Source organism: Globicephala melas, chromosome 20 (genome assembly GCF_963455315.2).
Source record: "Globicephala melas chromosome 20, mGloMel1.2, whole genome shotgun sequence".
Classification (NCBI taxonomy): domain Eukaryota; kingdom Metazoa; phylum Chordata; class Mammalia; order Artiodactyla; family Delphinidae; genus Globicephala; species Globicephala melas.
Genome location: NC_083333.1, coordinates 23,908,567 through 23,932,739, shown reverse-complemented (window position 1 = coordinate 23,932,739; position 24,173 = coordinate 23,908,567). Strand labels below are relative to the sequence as shown.

Here is a 24,173-nt window from a genome sequence, read left to right as displayed (position 1 = left end):
ACTTTTATTTCAGTCATGGCATATTCCCAAGAAAATGGCCATTATGTTGTAAAGAAAATAATATATTATGTTTTCTGACCACAGTTCAATAAAATTATATATTAAAAACAAAAGGAATGAGATAGGCTCCTTACACACACACACACGCGAAAGCACACACAAAAAAACAAATATCCAGCTGGACATTTTTAAAGACTCTTTTTGATAACCTTTGGGTTATTACAAAGTACTCAGACACTTTTAATAAATAAATAAACATGAGAATGCGGCAGGTCCAAAAACTTACGGATTTTGGCAAAAGTGATACTCAGATGATATTTTATAGACTAATCATTATTATAAAACAAAGAAAACAAGAATAGGAAAAATGAACAACAAGTTCAACTCAAAAATCTCAATAAGACCTGAAAAAGAGGTATATTTTCATGGTAAAAAATATGAAAACTATAAATAGATTATAAAGAAAAAAACGAGAATCACCAACAATCCCATCATTATTATTATTTCCTTTCCTGTAACCATAACACATATAGTAAATAATAAATAATTCAGGTCAAATGCCTCAAATTATTTGATGTTTGTACAGTTTCTGGGTTGAACTTCCCCTTTCATCTTACCAATGTCAAAAGCAAGACTCCTTAAAAATGAGGCCCCTGGGCATCATCGTGAGTGCATTTAGTTTCATGCGCGTGTGTGTATGTGTTAGGGTGGGGTGATGGGCAAAAGGAACCTCCTCATAATTCTTTGTCAGGAATTTGGCTTTCTTTTTAAAAAAAATTTGTCGAAAAGAAAATAGATGGTTCATTTTAGCACATTTTCCAGAAAGCTTTCGGTGACTTGAAAATTTGGTAAAGATTTGACCTGCAAAATGAAGTGATGAAGATGGTGAAGAAAAAAAATATACATATATCTGCAAGGAAGTGATAGCGAAGGAATCCTTCAGAGTCCAATGAGGGGAAATCAGTTTGGGCTCCAAGGTTAACAGAGGAGGTTTTCTTACACAACCAACCCTGATAGAAATATTACCAAACTTCTCTCAAAGAGCAAGGCTGCTTTTGTTTGGCTAGAAGGTCCAGGAAGAGCCAACCTTTTGCACTTGGAAAGCCGTTGTGTTTTGGGGCAATAAAGCCATTTTGTTCAGCTGAAGGCATCTGGGGCACCTAATGCATTTCTTGTTCAGGCATTGACCCGACTAGGAGGTGCGCCAGGAGACTACACACTTCTCCCGGAATAAATGAGAATAAGGAACGACCAGTGTGTCCAAACAAGCTGTGAAATCCTATCCCTCTTGCGTCCTGAAAAGAGTCCAGTGCCCCAAGATAGAGGAAATCGATTCTGTAATCTGATAGGTTTGGCATTTTGCCAAGAATAACAACTTCCCTTCACGTAGCAGCAGGCTCCAGGTGCATAAGTGCCACCTTACACTCTCCAGTGCAAAAAAAATGAAAACCACCTTGGCATTTAATGCATATAATATAAGATGACAGGTAATGGGATGGATTTTCTCAGCAAGAGTGGAAAAGAGTCTGCTTGCATTTCTCGCACAGACACTGTACTGGAGGTCTTCTGCTTTGATTGCCAAAGTCAGAGCACAAATATAGAAATATAAAATTAGATTACTGTAATTGTTGTTCTCATTTCCTTCATGCTACTGTAAGCTCTTTGTAAGCTCAATACCCATCATAGTTCTAGGTGCTTGATGCTTGGTGAACGTTTCCCAAATGCGACAAGCTCCCTTCTTTCTGGGTGCACTTAAATGTCTTGAATTTGGAGTCAAAACTATCTATATGAGAAAATGAAAAACTGCTACTACAAGTATAAAACTAATAGATGTATAGTACTTTATAATTTATGAAGCACTTTTACAAAACCTCTCTCCCTTTAAATCTCACAAAATTCTGTTTTTATTCTTATTTTCCAGTGAGCAAACTAAGGCTCAAAAGTCTTAAGTCCTTAGAAAGGCAAGTTTTTGCAGCCATTTCTCTGCAGAAGATGACTCAGGCTGCAAATCATATTTCACTAAGTGGGGTTAAATGCATCTTACACAGAAATAAAAAGAAACGGGAGAAATCAAATCTGTTACACAAAACTTATAGGTGGTTCCTTAAAGAATTTCTTAGAATGGCAAGTTTCTTTAAGGAAAATAAATACGTGAACAATATATATATATATGTTAACATACATGTGAAGTTCCTCAAACACAGCTTTAAGTATCTGCATGGCTCTGGGTTCAGATGGATTGTTTCTGGGGGTTTTGCTGCTGATGTTGTTGATTTGTTTTCGTTTTTGTTTTCTCCACATCAACCTACAAGAACTCAACTCCTCTGTGCCACTGATATGGACGGAATAATAACCTCCTCTGAGTGGTTGTTCCGTACATCTAGTTACAAAGGTCTGGAAATACTAGATTCATTAAAGTAAAAATTTCCAAGCTTAGGTAGGTATTCAAGGAAATTCTTCAGTTCCTTTTTTTCTTTCTTTCTCTTTTCTTTTTTTTTTTTGCAAGCATGTAGCTGGTTTTCATATGCATTGAAACAATACAGCTAGTCTAGTTTTACAAATGGCACTATCTGGACCAGCATTTTTTTTTTTTTTTTTTACAAAAAATAGTATCGTATTCTAGCTCACCAGACACACCTTGTACCTTTGCATTTTCCTTTTTAAGTAAATCCTATATTGCACAGAGCTTCATGCAAATCACTAGCAGGAAATAGCAACCTAAGCCCTTTTTATTTTATTTTATCTTTTATTTATTTATTTTTTTGCGGTACGCGGGCCTCTCACTGTTGTGGCCTCTCCCGTTGCGGAGCACAGGCTCCGGACGCGCAGACTCAGCGGCCATGGCTCACGGGCCCAGCCGCTCCGCGGCATGTGGGATCTTCCCGGACCGGGGCACGAACCCGTGTCCCCTGCATTGGCAGGCGGACTCTCAACCACTGCGCCACCAGGGAAGCCCCCTAAGCCCTTTTTAAATCATGCCAATGTGCAGGTTCAGGACTGCCTTATTTCACTTAAGGATGGTGGGAAGAAGAGGTCACGTTTTCTTCTAGCCAACGTAATTCATCAGTCCATTAGAAGGTGTAAACTTCTAATGGGGGCAGACTCTTTACATCCTGACCCCTTTCTCCCAGGTGAGTATTGCAATAGGACCACTGCTGAGGTCTTTGCATCTCCGTCCCCCATCTCTCTGTTGTGAAACAGCTTGTTTATTGCAAGTAGCAACAGGATTTAAAAAAAATTTTTTTTTGTTAATTGCTGTTTTGGCATTCTCTTATCCACTTCTTTTTATTATCCTAGAAAATGATCATACACCTATAGAATGTTTAAGACCGGTGAACGCCTGAAGGCAGAGCAATTTCAGTTGGTGCCAGTGAGCTTATTAGATGGTCCAATATGAGCAGACCCTGGAAGTGGACCTTGTTTTAGGAGACTCTACATTCATAGAACACGTATAAGCCAGGACAAGGTAGAATTTCCCAAGCAAGGCTCACTGCCTTATCTTGGTAAATCTGTGCCTCGCTTCAATTAAACCTTACAGGAAGACTCCTGCTGGAAAAGTTCAAATGTTTCAGAATAGAAGGGAGAAGAGAGCTGTACACCAAGGCAAAAGTACATACTGTATTTATCATCCAACACAGCTCTTTATATAATTACATCCTGGTGCACGTTTTATTTTTGGTTCTTGAATAAAGTCACTCAGATTAAATTAAGGAGTATGCAGGAGAAGGTGCTTCGATGCTTCTTTCTGTTTCCATGGCAACCCTGGGGCATCTTCTTCAGCTGCCTCATTGACTGGATGTGCCCGAGTGAGGCAGGCTGTAACTTTCAGCGGAGCCTGCAAAGGAAGGGAGGAGGCCTCTGACCACCAAGAGCTCATGGCAGGACTGAAGAAAACCTCGGCACGGAGGATCCACTTTCCTTAGTTTTGTTTTTTTTTTAATAAATTTATTTTCTATTTTTATTTTTTGGCTGTGCTGGGTCTTTGTTGCTGCGTGCGGGCTTTCTCTGGTTGCAGCGAGCGGGGGCTACTCTTCGTTGCGGTGCACGGGCTTCTCATGGCGGTGGCTTCTCTTGTTGCGGAGCATGGGCTCTAGGAGCGCGGGCTTCAGTAGTTGTGGCTCGCGGTCTCAGTAGTTGTGGCTCGTGGGCTCTAGAACGCAGGCTCAGTAGTTGTGGATCATGGGCTCTAGAGCGCAGGCCCAGTAGTTGTGGCGCACAGGCTTCGTTGATCCGCGGCATGTGGAATCTTCCCGGACCAGAGCTCAAACCCGTGTCCCCTGCCTTGGCAGGCAGATTCTTAACCACTGTGCCACCAGGGAAGCCTCTCTCCTTAGTTTTTGTATGAATGGTTGTCATCTGAGGGTGCTTTGCCAAGTGTTGTCAGGGATGTGTCCACACTTGCCTTTGAAATGTCTCTATTGGTACATAATCTGTTTTCATGGGTCTAAGTGCCTAATGCAGCTGTTCATATATTTTAAAGGAAACTCCTAGATGCTATTTAGTGAAACATGCTCTCTTTGTCTGCAGGATCAAATAAAACGTTGCTTAACTGGGACTTTAAACATACAAGTGTTTTAGCAAAAATTTGAAAAACAAAAGCCAAATAGAACGACACAGTGTGAGATTTGATTCATTTGTTCGTTATACAGCAGGGAACCCAGATACTTGCCCAAAGGCGAGGATAATTTCACAGACCTAATCTAAGCAGTGTCTGGGGTCAGAGCGGTCATTTAGCAGGAAGAAGTAAAGGAACAGCATCTTAGGGGACAAAGTTTTTACAAAACTACCTCAAATGATTCCCAATAAGGTGTTGCAGAAATATTTGAATCCATGGTCACAACCCTGGAAAAATATTTAATCAAGTGAAGATCTCTGTGCAGTGCCTAATAAGTCATAAGTATTCAACAACTGGTACTTATAATTATACAGAGACATTTTGTATATAAAACTCAGTTTTAAGACAAAATGAATATATAGTGGTACCACCCTTTTTCCAAACTGTGTCCTATTGAAGACAAAATCCATACAGAAAGTTTTGAGTAACCAGCACCATATAATAATTCCTCAATAAATTTTTGGTCAAATTGAACAGAATTTTCTAGAAGCCAAACCCATTAACAGAGTCAACCATTCAGAATGTAATTTCACACTTGAAATAAAAAAGATCTCTGAAAGTTAGTACCATCACCACAAAAACTCTATGCTCAAGCCAGGTCTTTTGTGTCTCACCTGTACCCTTCCGGCTATTATTAGTCATATAGTCTTTATAATGGATTATCTGATTTCCTCAAAACAGCAAAGAGAAGCAAGAACCTAAATGGGGTCTTCCCTGGCGGCGCAGTGGTTGAGAGTCCGCCTGCCGATGCAGGAGACACGGGTTCGTGCCCCGGTCCGGGAAGATCCCACGTGCAGCGGAGCGGCTGGGCCCGTGAGCCATGGCCGCTGAGCCTGCGCGTCCGGAGCCTGTGCTCCGCAACGCGAGAGGCCACAACAGTGAGAGGCCCGCGTACGGGAAAAAAAAAAAAAAAAAAAAGAACCTAAATGGTGCTAAGGACAAAATAGTAGCTGATTGTTTAATGGACAGACTTCAAAGCACACCCCACCAGGAAGAGATGTACCTAGTAGCTTGAACCACATAAAGAAACGTTAAATAATACACACTATTTTTTGAATGAGGCAGAGAATTGTATAATATTTTAGCAAACCATTCCTCCAAAACAATGAATGCCCTCGAGGCAACAAATCTCAGTTATTCCAAGAGAACCACTTATGTGTAATTATCCATCATTATTATTCTTACTATTTAGTAACACGTGTGCTGAGTCTGGCTCACCTTTTCTCTCTTCACTTTCCCAACACTTGTACTCCTTTAGCCTCCAAAGCAGATGACTGACTTTTCCAGTTCTAGGACTGCCCGTCTTGCATCCTGGGGAAACCCTGTGTTCCAAACAGACCAGGACAGCTGGTCAACCTATTCCAGAGCCAGGTACTATGATAGTTTTATTCACCCATGCCTTGTAGGTATCACCTTATAATTATATAAAAATGTTTAAGTCATTATAACAAACCTCATATAGTGGCTCAAATCATCAGGTCACTAGGCTCCTTTGCTCACTCAAAATGCATAAAGCTAGGTTTCTCTTTTTATTTCGTTTCTTTTAATTGGGGAAAGCAAATCTGATTGATGTAGTCAGTGTTTCGAGCTTTAATATGGAAATTTCTAGAGAGAAACATGTTTTCTTCTTTGTGAGTATTAGCTAGAGGTTGTTGCTTAAAGAGGCTGGAGTTGGGAGGCCTTGCTTGGCTTTCACTGAAAAGGCCTAAGCAGAAAACCTCTGAAATTCTACCCTCACCCTTTCTTTTTGTACAATTTAATTTTCTTTTTTTTAAAGTAGAGGTGGGACTCATATAGCGCTCAACCTGTTGCCTGGAGTTACCATCCTGTATCTTGTTTAATGGGACCGATCACCAAGCGGATCATGTTACACCTTTGGCAGCCTACAGCTGGAGGAAAGCAGAAGTGTGGGATGTGGTGGGGTGCCTGCCGTTTGGTTAGTAACAGAGCTTTGTGGTTTCACCTCGGGACAGACCTCAGCGATTCCTAGTTAACTGAAATTAACCTGAAGTTTGAAATTTACCTAAATCCCACCACTGATGCTTATTTGTAATTAATCTACCTTTGTGAGTTGTCCTCTCTCCTCAGGAACCAAAGGAGCAATTGTAGAGCAGGTTATGAAGGAGGTGGGTGCTCATGTCTAGTCTCCTATGTGGAGAAAAAGAATGCATTTTCATCACCAAGGAGAATAAAAACTGAGAAGCAGAGAGGCCTGAAACGAAATGATGAAGCTTTTCCCAAGAATGCCTCCAAATGGAAAGCGTAGTATAATGATAAAAAGCTCAGCCCAGTGCTAAATGGCCCCCATTTATTTTTTTAATCGAAATATGTGATTTACAATATTGTGTTAATTTCTGCTGTACAGCAGGGTGATTCAGTTACACACATATATACATTCTTTCTCATATTCTTTTCCATTATGGTTTATCCCAGGAGCTTGAAAACAGTTCCCTGTGCTTATACAGTAGGACCGTGTTGTTTATCCCTTCTATATATAGTAATAGTTTGCATCTGCTCACCCCAAACTCCCAATCCATCCCTCCCCCACCTCCCCACTTGGCAACCACAAGTCTGTTCTCTATGTCTGTGAGTCTGTTTGTGTTTCATAGTTAAGTTCATTTGTGTCATATTTTAGATTCCACATATAAACGATATCATATGGTATTTGTCTTTCTCTGTCTGACTTACTTCACTCAGTGTGATAATCTCTAGATCCATCCATGTTGCTGCAAATTAAATGGCCTCAGTTTAAAGCTCAGCTCTAGTACTTACTAGCTGTGTGTGCTTACACAAGATACTCAACCTCTCTGGGCCTCAGTGACCTCATTTCCTTTTTTTTTTTTTTTTGGCCACATCGCATGGCTTGTGGGATCTTAGTTTCCCAACCAGGGATCAAACCCGGGCCCTCTGCAGTGGAAGCACAGAGTCCTAACCCCTGGACTGCCAGGGAAGTCCCCTCGTTTCTTAAATAGGGATAATAATCATGCAGAAGCCACAGGGTTGCTCTTAAGATTAAATTATTCAATACTCATAAAGAATGTAGAACCATCTTCAAAACACAGTAAGGGCTTTGTTAAAAGAAAAATATTTGTTAAAGGAAAAATATTAAGGAGCAACCCATATTTCAGGATGGGGATTTTCCTCAGTGTTTCCAATGGTGGAAAACAGTTAAGCTATTTGAAATTTGCCGGAGGAATTGACATTTTCTCTGAGACCACAGATCCTTGGTACCCTGAAACGCTCTATAGCTTAGTGGATTAAACTAAATTTAGAAGCACATAAAACCTGAATTTGAATACCCACTCGATGATTTATTAGCTTTCAAATCCAGCCTCAGTTTCTTCCTGTATAACAGAGGTCAATAAATTACAGACCATGTGCCAAATCTGGCCCTCCAGCCGTTTGTATACGTAAAGTTTTATTGACAGACAGCCGCACCATTTGCTGTTGTATTCTCCGTGGTTGATTTTGTAGTACCAGGGCAGAGCTGCATAGTTCTGACAAAGACTGTTCCACAAAGCCAGAAATATTTACTATCTGGCCTTTTAGGGAACATATTTGCCAACTCTGATCTATTACACGAGAATATAATAACCTGATTTGGTTTCGGGGGAATGAAATAATAGAAAGCCAGAACCCTACCCAGTTAGGCTCAATAACGAGTAACTTCCGTTGTTAACACAGAGACTCAAAATCTAAACCTTACACGTTTTGCTAGTTTTGTTTGCTTGTTTCTCGGTCTTTTCTCTCTAGGCCATTCTGTCCAGAAACAAAATACAAGCTTGACTTCCTCTTACTTGGATTAAAGTAATCTGCCCCCCACACCTGTTTCGGTGATCGGTTCCATTTATCCAAACTATCAGGGTTTATGCCCTCTTGTTTGGGAACCTTTGCTTTCTATCTCAGGGACGCTACAGTAACCATACAGGGAGCCCAAAGATTCTTGCACTTATTTGTTTTCAATTTTTAATTTTTTATTTAGAAATAATAAAATAAGACATAATATATAAAAATATGTACAATCCATGGTTTGTGCAGTACATTAGGAAGACTTTAGATACAAAAAGACAGCAAACGGGAAAATAATAACTCTCACGATTGTCAAAGGCCGGGATGGTTCAATTCACCGCAGCCCCAGAGCTGAAACCCAACATAACTAGAAAAGGGATTCTAGTTGGGAGTGAGTGACTCTGCAACACTTTTTTTTTTCTTTTTTTTTTTAACCTTAACATTATTGGACACAGAGTGAAAAAACACTCACTCTGTTTCTCAGAACAAGCTTTTTACCTTTACTGAGTGGCATATCATCAAATATGAACCAACATTTGTTTTTTGTAAGAGTGACGTGATTTAGGGGACAGAACTCATTGAATAAACATCAAGGTTTGAGGTGGGAGTTGACAGGGAAGAAAGGAAGTGAAGGGAAGAAATAATGCACTGATAGAATTGAAAAAAAAAAAAGATAAAACAAACTTTCACCAGGAATTTGGAAATGGTTTCAGAGTTATGGGTGACATCCTTAAAATGTCTGATTCAAGTATACTCTTAGAGGGATAGAAAACTATTCCTTTCTCAATAATCAAAATAGAATTCACTTTGTCTACCTTTTCTTTAAAAATAGGATAACCAGGAATCTAGTCCCCCTCCCAAAAATATAATGCCCATCCAGATATGGGCAAAAATTCTTTAAAAGGGAATAATTCCTAAGTAAATTCAGTGGGGGTTTGCTTGTCACGGAGAAGCCAACACAGATCCCGGAACAGACCCCAGATATTCACAGTGAGTCTCTTCAACCTGCATTCTAATGACATGTGTGCACTAATTAAGGAAACCCAGTCAATGACAAATGTTTTGAAGGTAAAATGCAGCAAAAACAAAAACAAAAACCGTTGTGCATTACCTGTGTCTTGGCTCTTGACAAAAAGAAAAAAAAAATTGTCACTGTGAAAATACTAATAACTAGAAAAAGCTTTCAAATCAACAGTCCATGCTGAAATAAATAACAGAAGAACATAGCAATACGAACCTTATAAGGCTGGTAAATATTTGCTAAAACCATGCTAACCGGTAGCATATAGGTACCAGCTCTCAGAAATGGCTGCACTGAAATTATACTTTCTATGGCAACTTTTTTCCCTTTACAGACTTCTATTTACATTTGGCTTTAAATATGAAAATATCTGATAAACTTTATAAAATGTACACTTTAAAAACATAGCTTCTGCAAAATTTTCTTGAAAAAAAAAAAAACAAACCTGTGCACCAGAAATTTTAGATTTTTTTTTTCTCTTTTTCAGAAAGAAGTTGCAAGAGTTCCCTCCCTCATTCTTGCCCCCTACCCACCCCCTTTCAAATATCTCAAGTCTTTTTAAGTGGCAGAGCTGTGTGATGGGAAGGTGCCTTTTCTGTGGTCACCCCCATTCTCCACTGAATCATCATTTAATTTACAGACCACTGAATACTCTTTGGTTTGATTATTTTCCTTTGCAAAAATATCGAAATAGCAGCAGCTGAAACCGTCAGCATCCTGTCAATGGCCAAACATTTGCCGTTTACAGAAGAATGTAAATTCTGTATCCATGCAATCCCTCCACCTCTCTAAACAACTTCCCTAATCTGCCTTTAAGTTTGGACTTAAAATAACATCCACTTGCTTGATATCTCTAACTTGGTTTCAGTGATAAGAACTCCACAGTGTTCAAACCCATCGACTCTGAAGGCTGAGAACAGCAGAGACTGTCCAATTATTGCAGGCACTGCATTCAGATATGGCTGTTCGAGAACCATAGACCATCACAGACAACAGTTTACAAAATACAGGATTCTAGAACAAGCTGTTTTTTAATGGCATACAGGGATAGAATACCGTAAGAGAGTTGATTTTGAGACGCCAATTAAAAAGAAAAGTCAGCAACCCCAGAATTCACAAATAAGGAACTTTAAACCAAAAGAGAGTTCCATTATGTTGAGCTAGAGCGGAAAACAAGACAAAACAAAATGTTTCTAGCAAGTCAGGCAGCCAGGCGGGAGAGGCTTCTGGAAAACAATGTGCCCTAAGGAGCCTGCTCTAGGGCTCCGCGGGCAAAGGGGTCAGCTCGGATTCAATCACGAGCGTGCATCCGTCGGGGGAAAGGACCCTTTTAGATCATTATCTCCTTTACTTGTGAGTCTCTTAGAATTTTTATGGCTCTTGTTGACCCTACATTACTGAGACATTTTCAATTCCTACTCTGTACCATTAGAAAAAAAAAAAAAAAAGCAATGTTCCCCTCCCTCCTGAATACTTGAGCTGATGAGCTACGTCAAAACGGCCCTTCGGCATCTTCCCACCTTCCCACTTTGGCATTCCCAGCCCCCTCGGATGCTGTAGGACTCAGTCCAGACAGCCTGATCGTAAGAGCCAGCCTAGAGGCCAGGCGTGGCATCTTTTGGAAGATGCAGTTAAGCTGGAGATGTACCAGCTGTCAGGGCAAGGAATTCAGCCACAGGGGTATAAACCTATTGATCTTTCAAGCTGGATGGCTCAGCGTCAAGGATGCCAACTCATTTCAACCTAGGTCTTGTCTTCTGGAATCAATTTTGGAATGTGCAAAACATGGAAAAACCCAGAAAAAAAATCTAAGGGCACTGATATCACCGTCTCTCAACGTCGTATGCGTTCACCTGGCTAGCACCACCTCGAAGGAAAGAAAAGATGTTTATATCGTGTGCGTGTGAATTTTTCTTCCCCTGTCTTCTTCCTTCTATAACGTGAAAGTTACATGAAGGAACAGAGATGTAAAGCACGGCGCTTACGCGACTGTGTGTGTGATGTTCTGTGTTCTGAATAAGGTGCAAAAGGAGAGGGCAGTTCACGGTCTTGCTGAGGTTCAAAGTTATTGTCTCTTGACTTCAAGGCAGCCGTGGGGCTTTCTTTCCTTTTTAGTATAAGCTCCACTGTGCAAAAATGTGCATTATCTTTGGTATTTATTTCAGGTAGTCTAACTTAAAATTTGAGATCACCCATTAACATCATGGAGAAAAAAAAAACCAATAACGACAACCCAGAGGCTACCATTTGGCTAGCGTTACATAATGCCCTTATGTAACCGGAAAGAGATTGACAGAGAGAGACAGAGAGAGACAGAGAGAGAGAGAGAGAGAGAAATCAATTCTAGCAAACAAATTACTGGCCTCAAAAAATCAGGCTCTCGTTTTGGCCACTAACAGCCAAATACCTGCCACTTTGAAGCGCATACCATGAGCTCTCGAGAAAGTTCAACACTGACTTTTTAAATTACACACAAGAAAAACTACACTGCAACAGTACAACGTGTGTTCGTGTAGTTAGCAGCTTTTCAAAAGTTAAGGCAGAGTCTTGCCTTGAAAACATTTAAAAATGTGATGCCATTTAAAAACATTCTTGTTCCCTAAAGAGAAGCATTCTGGAGACGTCAAATACCCAACCAACCAAGGCTTGCCTGCAAGTTCAAGTTTGGTATGAAAACACAAGACAAGACATAAACGTCCCATAACTTATTCTACAACGTGTTATGTGCCATCGGGTCACGGGGGGGCAGGCATGTTTAGTGCTTTAGGTTCATCTCTGAGCCTACAGTCTTTCTTTGAAAGCATCGTGCTAGCCTCAGTCCCTCGTGGTCACTTGTCTCAAACCACCTCTTCACCAGTACCGTCGTCTGCGTAACTGCTTTGGGCCTTTGACCAACAGACTGCGTTTCAAAGTAACTATTCCCGAGGAGGAATTAGTCATATCTCCGACTCTCGCCGTAAGGGCCTGGGCTCTAGGGGTACACTTGCCTGGTTGTGAAGGTCTATGTCAGGGGGTGTGTCCGTACTCGTGCTCTCTGGGACCCCGTTTTCACTGTCTTCTTCCTCTTTGCTTGTGAGGGCAACCTCATTTTCATAGCAAAAGGAATTAGCGCTGGAGAGGATGTATTTCTTCTCCGCTAAGTCCCTGGCGCTACAAAGGGGAGTGTTGGGTACTTCGTAAGTCTTGTGGAACCTCGAATAGTCTACTTTGTAGTAATGCTTCTCCTCGAAGAGGACGGGCTCGTAGCGGTGGCCCCAGAGGATTTCGTTGGCCAGGTACGAGCTCCGGCACTGCGTGGTCATGGCCGTGGCTTCCACCATGCCTTCGAGTATCACCACGATCTCAAAGTCCGCGTTGTCGATGTCCTGTTTGCTCAGATCGTATAAAGGGCTGTCCTCGTCTATCTCGTGGACGATGGTGATGGGGGACACCAGAAATATGCGGTCAATGCCGCTGTCAAAGCCGACGTTGATGTCTATTTGATCCAGGGGGATGTACTCCCCTTCGGAAGTAATCCTGGATTTGAGGAGCTGTGCTCGCACGTGAGCTTCCACCAGGTGGCTTTTCCGAAGGTTGCCCACCCGCCACATCAGACAGAGCTTGCCATCCCTCATGGCGATCACGGCGTTGTGGCTGAAGACCAGGGTCTCGTTTCTCTTCTTGGGCTTGGCCATCTTGGCCATGACCGCGCCAATGATAAAGGCATCGATGATGCAGCCCACGATGGACTGGAAGACCACCATGAAAACAGCCACGGGGCACTCGTCTGTGACGCAGCGGAAGCCGTAGCCTATGGTGGTCTGCGTCTCGATGGAGAAGAGGAAAGCGGCCGTGAAGCTGTTGACCTCGGACACGCACGCTTTGCTCTCCTTGGATGCGTCCAGGTCCCCGTGGAGCAGCGCTATCAACCAAAACACGCAGCCGAAAAACAGCCAGGAGAGAACGAAAGCCAGGCAGAAGATAACCAACATCCACCGCCAGCGGATGTCCACACACGTGGTGAAGATGTCCGCCAGGTACCGCTGGCCCTTCTCGCCCACGTTGATGAACTGCACGTTGCAGTGGCCGTCCTTCTTCACAAAGCGGCTCCGGCACTGCTGTCGAGTGTGGACTTTACTCTTCCCGTTCCCAAAGCCATTGGCCACCGCCAGGGTGGCCAGCTTCATGCCGTCCTCCTCCGAAGAGACGATGCTGTAGCGGTTGGTGCGTACGCTGCCCATCACTTCTGCTGTGGACGCCAGCGCTTCTGCTTTGGAAAACAGTCTGAGTTTTTGCAAAACCCTTTGGAGAAACAGGTTTGAATGTTCAGTGAAGACCCACACACACAGAAAAGAAGGAGAGATGGGGGTCTCCAAGAGCCTTAAGGTTCTTTCTACCAAGGTCTCTCTCCTGGCGTGCAGAGTCACCTTAGTAACTCAGCTGACATCCAGAGAACAGGTCCTACCAAAAAAAAAAAGAGAGAGAGAGAGAGAGAGATCGTTCGTTACAAAAGAAGTCATGGAAAAATGAAGTCTACTCCCTAAGGCAACATTTCCTAGCCAGACACAGGGTCAGATATAGATAAATGTCCTCTACGTTGAATTACTGGGTTTTTCGTTTCCTTGTAGCCCCAGAGAAATAGACAGATAAGAAAATATTTTCTTATATTATTTAGAAGCATGAAGTCATTAAACACAGAAGAGTTAGTTGTTCGTGACAGTCTTTCAGCTGAAATCTCAGGTCTCCCTTCCCCTATTTTTTGCCAGCGATCTGGAATATTCTACTTTACAGAGCTACCTCTCTCCTCTTATTCTCTTCCTTTGCCTTTGCTACTTGCTGGGGTCCCAGGTGATTAGGCAGAAGAAAGACTTTCTAACTCCAAGGTTTGCCATGAAGCTTTAAGAACGCGGACATGTCGGGAGAGCATTTCGCATGAACGCAGAACGTTAATATTAATTGAACAGCAGGTGCATGTTGAGAGAATATGAGAGCCCTTGATGACAAGTTGAAATCCAAAAGCACCGACTATTTTGTTTAAAAGATAAAACTGAGCAGACAGCCCTTCTAATCATCTGAAAGGGATCCCAGTTTCTGGAGACTGTTTGGGCTTATTCCGTCACTTCACACACTGAAAGCAGCCACTAGGCAGAAACGCCTGATAACATCTCTGTTAGCGCAAGTGATTCTGACTTGAAGACACAGGTTTACTCTGGGGGATACAGAGAGATCCTGTTGCCTAGCAATGAGAGTCCTGAAAGTCTCTGGAGGTGGGATTGTCATGTGTGATGACAGGCTAGGAAGTGAGCACCTTTGTGCCCAAGGACCAGGTCTTTAGCGGATTGACATAAGGCTGGAACTCATTTCGTGGAAGTCCAAGTCTACGTTTTCCCAAACAGAGACGACTTTGCAGTAGTAAATCGTAAGGGTCCCTCAGCTGACTTTTCACTTCCAGTGCCGCTGCTTGCTCTCTGTTCCTATGGAAAACGCACTCACCTTTACTTAATGAGAACAAATAGTAGTTTTCAGTTTTCTCCTCCTGCTCCATCTCTCCCCACCCCGGCCCAGGTGAAAACCACCCATTGACTTTGACTTCCAATTTTGCTCCAAAGAAACTCGTTTTTCCTGGACTCACAAAAGCCTAGGAGAAAGTCTAGGGTGTTTTGTTGACCAAATACAAATTTAAAAAATGAATATAGCACAGATCCGAGAAATAAAAGTGATGCTCGACTTTTCAAACCACCAAATCGCTCTCCTGTATTAAAGGGGTCAATGAGCAACAGATGCACAGGATCAGAAATCTGTCGAAGCCCTGATGACGAAGACTCCACTTTTTCTTTCTCCCCCCAAGCCACATTCAGATTAAGCACTTAACAGAACCACGTCCAGCCAAGCCCACTGCAAACAAAGAGAGCAAATCATTGGTCTGTCTCGGGCACCCCCTTAAAGAGAGGCAAGGTGCACTGTCTTTGCAAATGTCTTGTTACAGTCTTTTCACTTCTCCCTTTTTATCCAAGTTATTATGCAAGAATGCGCCCCAACACATTTTTCCTGAGATTAGTCATCTGTGAAAATTGCAATGTGTGTTACATTTTCACAGCTTTTGACACCTAAGTGATGCCTGATTTGAAAGTGCCTTCGAATTACTTTATAAAAAGAAGTTGCTGTGCCTTCCCAGCCTTCCACCTGCTTCAATGTTTTGTCTGCTTCCCCATGAAGTTTGTACTTGGACCAAAGAAACAAGACTCCTATTCCTCAGGGTTCTAGATCCTGGACACGGAAAGAGTTTTTTTAAACGGTGATTTCAGCTCACTCGGCTCGTAGGATGTTGCCAAGCGTTTCTACACAAAAACAGAGATCACAACATGACACTGAATGCAGGTGCATTTTCCAAGAAGGGGGGCGACGGAGGCCTCATTTAAATAGTACTTGCATCCATGAGCTCTGTGTGACTTCAGAATCTTAGAAGCTGACACCAAGAAATTCCCTTTTCATGATTCAAAACAATCCTTCCATCTGAGTTACCATTAGGGCCCACGAGGAGACAGTCTCAAATTTCTCCTGACTTATTTCTGCACTCTTTCCAGATTAAAGCATAACAACCATATGAAATCTAAAGACGGAATTACGACTTTCCAAAAATCTTGACCCCAGGACATTAGCTTGCATTCCACAAAACACACACTACCAGCTTCCTACGAATAGCTTTCCACATTCAGAATCTTGAAAAGAGCCTGTATCGAGCAACTATTATTGTCTTATTTCCATTGCTAATGACAGAATTTGTTCCATATGTGGAGCATCATTTAGAAATTCTACCATTTCTGCCTGGAAAGGGGGGAAAAAAGGATCTTTTTTGGCAAAATGGAAACTTCTGTCACTTCCAGCAGGTATGCTCCACAACAGATTTACGTGTGTCTATGGGCGCACACACACGATGTGCATTCGGACTCTGGTGGAGCTGACGATTACCCTCGCACACCTGCCAACGTGCGAGAGGGTAATTGTCTTAATATTCCGCTCTGAGGAATGTCTTTCCTATCAACCTGCCCGCATGCCTGAGGGGCCGCAAGTGAGCAGAAAACTTCCTTGCCTGCCCTTCTCACACTGAAAATCACCGATTCACGAGCAGCTGGGAAAGTACTTTAATTAGGAATAGGGCTTTCGCGTACCTTCATTTTAGGGCTCTAGTCTTGATACGTTCTTAATTAAGAATAGATGAAAACATCAGGTGATTGGAGTCCTCGATGGGCACAACTCAGGAGAACTGATACTGGGTTGATGAACAATGTGTAAATTCCCCCGTTTTCAGCTAAAGTATTTAAGGGCCTGATAGAAATGTAATAGACACAGATCATCATTTTTACCCAGGCTATCACCAATGAGGTAGAACGTATTCCTGGGAAACTGAGAGGTTACATGTGGTGTTCTTCATGTTAAGACTATTTATAGGCCGAGCCAAAATGAAGCATAAGCAACGGAAAAAAATAGTTCAGGGCTTCACTCTCAAGGTAGATGTTAAAGGAGAGAGAGCTGTGGACCCACATACACGGTCGAGGAGACAACACGGTGTAAAGGAATGCATCCAAAGCATTTTTACCATAAAGGAAATATTCCCAACACGGAGTATAAAAGAACAGAAACATGTAACCATGAAGAATAAATGAGAATAAGTGGGTCCCCTCATAGGGTCGTGGCGTGGAGCAAATAAGAAAGTTTCTAAGGAAGGAGAGGAAATAAGGATGGTAAAAGAAAGTGGCCTGGGATGAAAGAGAGATCGGCTGAGTGTCTAGAGCAGCTATTCCCCTGCGGACGCCATATAGACCGGCCTGAGTGTGCTCTGGGCACGCCGTTGCTATTAGAGCTCTAGGCTAGCAAAGCAACCTCTCAGAGGCTCAGTAAACAGAAGGGAGGGGGAGGGGCGGTAAGGGAGGCGGGATACCCACTCGTCTATGTGAGCCCGATAACTTTGACACCCAACGATGCAGGTAGCCTCACTCAACGTGTGCACAGGCTGAAAAATATACCTCTTTGGCCAACAAAAAATAGACACTAAAAAGAAAAAAGCTTGAAACAGTCCGGTTGCTCAGGTAAAAACATGGTCAGTCTCCCATGCTACTCAAAAGTCATACAAGGACTCTACAGCTAACCAGGGGATTCTACAACCAGAAAGTCTGAAGGAAGTAGAAATAGCGAGTGTGTGTGTGTGTGTGTGTGTGTGTGTGTGTGTGTGTGTGGTGTTTTAACGCCACATTCACAAGAGCTCGGAGCAAATATCCCTATGGAGAGCAATAATACAAAAGAAAGTGCTCGCAAATGGGGAGGGGGAGGGGCTGAAAGTAAAGTGACATGACCTTGACCCCATCTCTCACCCCTCCCACCATCCTTAAAGTAACATCTCTTACTCCTGAGCCTGGGGATTTTTCCGGATAATGCCAAATATAAATAAAACACTTGGCGCAGGGTTGGAAGCGAGCAGGAAAAAGCTAGCAAGTGTACAGGTAACATACAGCAGACACACAACAGCGGTTAGTGAGAGGAAATCTGACAGCCTACCGATTATTAACGTGAAAAGAAGACAAGTGGTACAAAGCAATATGCACTCCTCGCATACCCAAAACACGTTTTCAAATAATGCCTTGTTTCCTAAAAGGTAAATTCTGAGTTTATGAAAATCCCCAGAATTCACAGGTACTCCAGTTACCATCCTACTGACAGGATTACCCAGACACAGACGATAAACTACCCGTTTCCTATCTCGATTTTTTTCCAACTGTCATGATGACTCTATGTTATGATGCAATCTTTTGCAGAATCAAGTCGTTTGACCACTGTGCTTCCCTGAAACCACACTGTCTTCCAATTTCGGTGTTAATATTATTATTACAAAGAATAACAAGTTGCTCAGGGGAGAGTGACATAGGATGTGAAAGTTGTGCTGTCTTCCGGCTGAAATCCAACGCGAGCTCCCGCTCTCTTTCCCAGCAAAGCAACTTTGAGACGCTCGCTGGGTTTGGTACTCGAAGCTACACTTGAAGCAATGACAAAGGGGCGGGGGTGGGGGGGGGAAGACACCAAGAATCCAGATCTAGCGCTGCGTCCCCAGGTTTGCCAAAGTCTGAGACCAGTACTCTAGACGCACTCGCTCCCCCCTTTTTTTCCCCTTAGAGCGAGAGCGAACAGAGGCTCCCTCGCCCTTGTCTCCAAACTCAGTATCTCGCTACAGCTGGTGCATTGGAAGTTATGAGCACAAACAGATGCTGCAGAGAAATCTGTTTCTATTGCTCAACTGTTCCAAGCATGTCTCAGTATTTTTAGCTCTGGGGGTGTTCTGGTGCGCGCACAAACTCTATAGGCATGGTCTGGGACTCCGGAGCGTGGGTGAGCGCTAAGGCAGAGTGACAGCTGGGCACCTCTGGGGCGGCGGGGCAGGGGAGGGTCGGGGACGGCAGCCCGAGTCCACTCCCCGGGCCGCACAGGCAACGAGAGGAAAGGAGGGAAGAAAACACACAGCAGCCCTTACCTGTTGCCGGCGCAGGAGCATGGGGACATGGCGTGGAAGTGGGGGGTTACAGAGGCATGTAAGATCCAGGAGTTTGTACAAGCGAGCGAGCCAGGGCGAACCAGCATTCCCAACACCCAGCTTGCCGGCGCCGGGCGGGCTGCGCGCTGGCCGGGGCTCCAGGGCGCTCTGAGCTTTCCTGGGCTCTTTTGAGGCGTCGCGAGCCACCGGCCCGCCTGGCCCCGCCCCCGGCCGCGCCGGCCAATCGCAGCGCGCCTCGCCCCGGGGACCGCGCGGGGAGGGAGGATGCTGCGCCCGCGGCCGCGGGGCTGCCGCCGGGGAGAACCTGCCGCCGCTTCCTTCCCGTCCGGCCCCCGCCCCCCTCCACCGCGCCCCAGCCGCCGGTCCGGCCGCGCAAGGGAGGGGGAAGCTGCGGCCCGGCCCGGCCGGCAGCAGGTGGGAAGCTCCGCGGCCGGGCTCTTGCGGCTGCCTCGTGGCAGCCTGGCCCTTGGGCAAAGCTTTCAACCCCTTCGCCAGCCCTACACTTGCCCTCTTCTGTCGTCTGTGGCTGCGGGGCGGGGCGTGCGCCCCCAGAGGCTCGCGAGGTGCCAGGGTCCGGGAGAAGCGGTGGCAGCCGGGGAGGCTTGCATTTCAGCCTTTCAGCCGGGGCGCGTCTTCTTCTCCCTTCACCCCCCTCCCACCCTCTGAATCCGCCCGCCCCCCACCCCCCACCCCCCCGGGACCAGCGGTGCGCTGAAGAGCCGCGAATTAAACGGGGAAAGGGACCGCGACCGGCTCGCAGAACCCAGCGGGATTCAGACGCGCGCGAGGGTTGCAGCTGCCTGGGAGAAGAAGCTATCCCTCCTCCCGGCTCTGGGTCAATTACTTACAAAGCGCCTAGACTGCTCGGAAGGGTGAACCGCTCGCTCGCTCTCGCAGGGCCCGCCCTCAATCTCTGTCTGCACCAGCGCCCGGCACGCTCTGCTGATCTAAAATCAGAGCAATTAAAGAGTAATGAACTCTCTGGAACGGCGACTCCTACAGACACTCAGCGCTGCCGCGCATCAGCGCCTCCCAGCCCTCCTTCCCAGCAGCCAGGCAAGAGCATGTAGACCCTTTCCAGAGACCCTTTCAGAAGCTCCGTCAGCTTCAGCGCGAACCGGGTGTGGACCCTGGAACGTTACAGATTAAACCGTGTGTGTGTGTGTGTGTGTGTGTGTCTGAGTACTTTGGTGTCATAACGCAGCTTTGCTCTTAAAGGATATTTAGGAGTCCCCAAGTTTGAAATCCGTGTGTGTGTGTGTGTGTGTGTGTGTGTGTGTGTGTGTGTTGAATGTGCATTTCCTGAAGCGGTCAAATGTGTCTTCCGCGCAGTTTATTTAAACCTCTGAAAGGCCTCCTAGAGACGCCGAACTACTTCAACAAACTAGCTCGTATTCTGGGCGGCACAGCCCGGCTGGATTTGTGCGTATGGGAGAGTGAAACTGACACTTCAAGGAAAGGGTCTGCGCCTGGACCCACCTCCGAGCCTCATACCCGCACGCGGCCCCTAGGAGGTGCTGGTGAAATACGCTTGGGTTTTGCAGATCGCTCTTAATCCTGCCTTAGCAAGTGGGCCACTTTTCCTAGCACCGAGGAAGACGCTGAGATTCAAAGGGTCTGGAACAGGTTGCGCGCGCGGTGTCTCTCTGATAGCCAAGCGCATTGCTGTTTCATTCCATTTGCTGAGATAGTACAGTAGTCCGAGCCCTGGTACCAACTGTCTTGCCTTTTAAAGTCCTCTCCGTGGGAATAATGCTTCACACCAGGGAGGTCTAATTTAACCTGTGTTAAGCCGAGTGTTATTTATAGACCGTTTGGATCAACTCTGCAAAAGAGATGGATGTATAGAAAGCCAGGCTGTAGCCTAAAGCTAAAAGAACCTGGAGACAGAGGGGCTGACTCTGCGTAACCAGAGCATAGAGGATGAGGTACAGCTCACTGCACTGCAATAAGCTTCCTCTGAAATGGGTTTCCTCATGGATTTCTTCTAAGGAACAGGCGGGAGAGGTCCAATTAACCCTTCAAAGCATATTAAACCTAAATGGAAAGAGGGAGAAATTCATCATCTATAGATGTTCTCTTCTCTACTATGATTCAATCTATGTATCTGTAGATGGCTAAGAATTTTCCAAACCACAGGAATTCGGAGAGGCAACACTCTATTTCCAGGTAATGAGCTGTAGTTCAAAACCAGTCACCCAGAAAGGGGTGGCATTTCTCTGCAATTAGGATTGAAATTGTTCTACTTTAATTTAATTTAATTTAATTTACTCTAAGTAAACTGAATACACCCCAGGCCAGGAAAGTTTCATATGATAGGAAAAATCTTTAAAGAAATGAATGCAAAGTTACAAGATTATGGTTGTTTGTATAAATTTGCTGATGGGAGGGGGGCAAATAAATATATGTATTTATCTGGGTAAAGAGGCATCTTTCTCATCAGTGTCACCTTCACCTCCCATGTAATGCTATGCAGCAAGGCTTACTTGTTGCAGTAGAATATTAGAGAAAAGTTGATTATTTTAATAAGCAGCTTCCCAATCTGAATAGAATTTTCACCTTAATTATTTAGCTAAATAAGGAAACATGAAGGATTAAATTTTGTTAGTAACTGAAACTTTGTAAATTCGGGATAGCATTGATTAACTCTATTGCTTCACCTTATAAAGAAAAATATAAATTTGCATTTTAATTAATGAGAGAGACTTTTCACTACGTCCCTAGTAGGAAAATTCTAGTGTTCCAAAACATGCAGTGCTTGGGTAAATATACTTTTTTGGAGCGATGCGTGATACAGATTTCTCTAGTCAGAGTATATCTTTTTGGCTGAATCAGTCCTTATTTAGCAAAAAAGTCCCCATTAGTTTTGGACACCAGTGCAGCTGAGTGTTGGGATCCATCTGTGGATTAAATTTTTCCAAGGAAGTGACAATTATGCTCTTACTGATTCCCTCCATGGTAACCACCTATAATATTAAAGCCAAATATTAGTCACAGTCTAGATCTGCAGTCAGATTATGAATGGTCGTGTGATGCAGAAGGAGATTGTTTCACGAGGAACATAAATCTTTCCTTTGCATTTATGTAAAGATCACCAGCAATTAGATATACTTTCAGGTGTCTGTTAACCATCTATGCAGCCCAATTTCATAATGATAAAGATGAGAAACTCCTGTTATTTGCATCTACTAGGTAGTAAGAACCACTTACTAGTCTTTGCAGTAATAATTAATAATCATAAATAAGTAAACGTTATGTTGACTTGAAATGTAGACAGGGTGAGTTTGCAGTCTGCTGCTATGAGGACAAGCCACCCACTAGGGTATTTTAAGCCACTGAGTGTAATCTGTTGGGAAACGGCTTTGGCAATCTCACTTACTGCACTGGTAAGATCTCATCTCCATAATAAATTCAATAAAGAGTAGTAGCTACTTGTTGAGTAGCTACTTTGTACTTTAGCTGTGCGCTAGGTGAGATAAGAGAAGAGCCCTAGGAGGAACAGTTCCTTCTCTTTAAGAATTCACAATCTCTAACTGAGAAGACAGACAGTGCACAAGTGAAATGACTAAATGACAAGATAAGGCAGCCTCTGATTAAGTGCTAAAGTGGATTTGTGAAAAAAGGAAAATCTGGAGAATGAGGAGTGTAGAATGAAATGGATTAGAATGTATGGGGAAGTCTTTAGAATGGAAGACAACACGTGTGACATAATAGCTTGCATAGTTGTGTTAAGGATGCTAAGAGCATACCAGAAGACATGGTTGCCCCTCACTCAGATTTTGTCCATAATGGTGTGCCCCCGGCTCTGACTATATGTGTGTAATTGTGTTTATAAATTATAAGCTGCTTCTAAGAATGGCATGTCCTTCCTGCATGCCACTGCCTGCACAGTTTCCTCTAAAGCAGTGGGATTTAGACCACAAGGCTTATTTGCCATTTGTCACACACAGCGATGATGCCTAACTGATCTGGCAGACCTGGGAATGCAGCATAATCACATAATGCAGTGGTCCCCAGCCTTTTCGGCACCAGGGACCAGTTTTGTGGAAGACAATTTTTCCACAGACTGTGGAGGGGCGGGGCGGACGTGCAGGCAGTAGTGCGAGCAATGGGGAGCGGCTGTAAATACAGACGACGCTTCGCTCACTCACCCACCGCTCACCTGCTACTGTGCAGTCCAGTTTCTAACAGGCCGTGGACCAGTACCAGTCTGTGGCCAGGGGCTGGGGACCCCTGACATAATGGCTTTTCTCAATTGAAATTTGTTTGATTGGGAATTATTTTCCCTTATGTAATATATGCATCCTCAGACTCTAACTGGTTGCCCCTGTAGCACTCTGTACATAGTTCTAGTATAGCATATTTTGTTCCTCTCATGCTGTTACAGATATATTTTTCCCTGTATCTGTCTCCACCTACCAATGGGGAGCTTTTCAAAGTCTGCTGCCAGGTCTTTTTTTTTTTTTTAATCTTTATATCCTTATTGCCCTGCACATGGCCAAGTAAATAAATCAGGCTCAGTAAATGGCAGTTAAATGATGAAAAGAATGAAAGTAACAATATTTTTGAGTATAAAATGACTTTTGAATAATGACTCAGTAATAACTCATTATAATAAACATAAACTATTTCATTTTTACCTGCAATAGCGTGGGCCTGTCAGGATACCATAAGAACAGTGTCTTCTACATTAAATGACCCCAGACTAGCTTATTTAAGCCTTTCTGCTTGTTTTTCCTTCTTCTCCATCAATGAGCCTTCACTTCTCATTTTTGCTTCTGCCAGCGTGCCTTGAATTTGCCAGGCTGTCACTGTGTTCTGTCTAATTTGTTGATTCTAATATGCACTGGGCTGAGAAATTATGTAACCAAGGTTGTTTAAAAATATATGCAAAGTAAAAGTAAATATGATCTAAAGGGCTTAAAGTGGATGCATATTTTTGAAATAGTATGAGCATATGCTAAATTTGGAGTTACCTTGTTTTGGTCAGTTTCCTTTTTGGATAAAAAAGCTGCAGGATATGGACTTATGACATCTATTTTAGCTTCTCAGAGCACTTAAATGCTTCAGACCTTGTATTTGCTGTGTTAGGAATAGTTGAGAAGGAGCTCTGGAAAAGTAAGATACCTGTGTGTTTGCAGATATGCACATGTTTATACGTTTCTGTACAAGAAAATCATACACTCATTTGTGAGAAATCATTTGAATGCTTACTCTGTCCATTAAAT

General features: G+C 43.7%; 1 protein-coding gene across 2 annotated transcripts in view; it reads right to left on the bottom strand.

Moving 5' to 3' along the window:
* Positions 1–19,070, bottom strand: part of KCNJ2 (potassium inwardly rectifying channel subfamily J member 2) — a 526,088-nt gene extending 507,018 nt beyond the window's left edge. The window contains exons 1-2 of one of the 2 annotated variants that reach the window (XM_030838063.2): positions 18,925–19,070; positions 9,987–13,865 (exon numbers count right to left, since the gene is read on the bottom strand). In XM_030838063.2, coding sequence (XP_030693923.1) covers positions 12,362–13,645 — 1,284 coding nt within the window. In that variant the 5' untranslated portion in view covers positions 13,646–13,865; positions 18,925–19,070 and the 3' untranslated portion in view covers positions 9,987–12,361. Of the gene's footprint in view, positions 1–9,986; positions 13,866–18,924 lie in introns of those variants that run through there. The other variant, XR_009560302.2, reaches the window with a different exon arrangement.
* Positions 19,071–24,173: the final 5,103 nt, after the last annotated feature.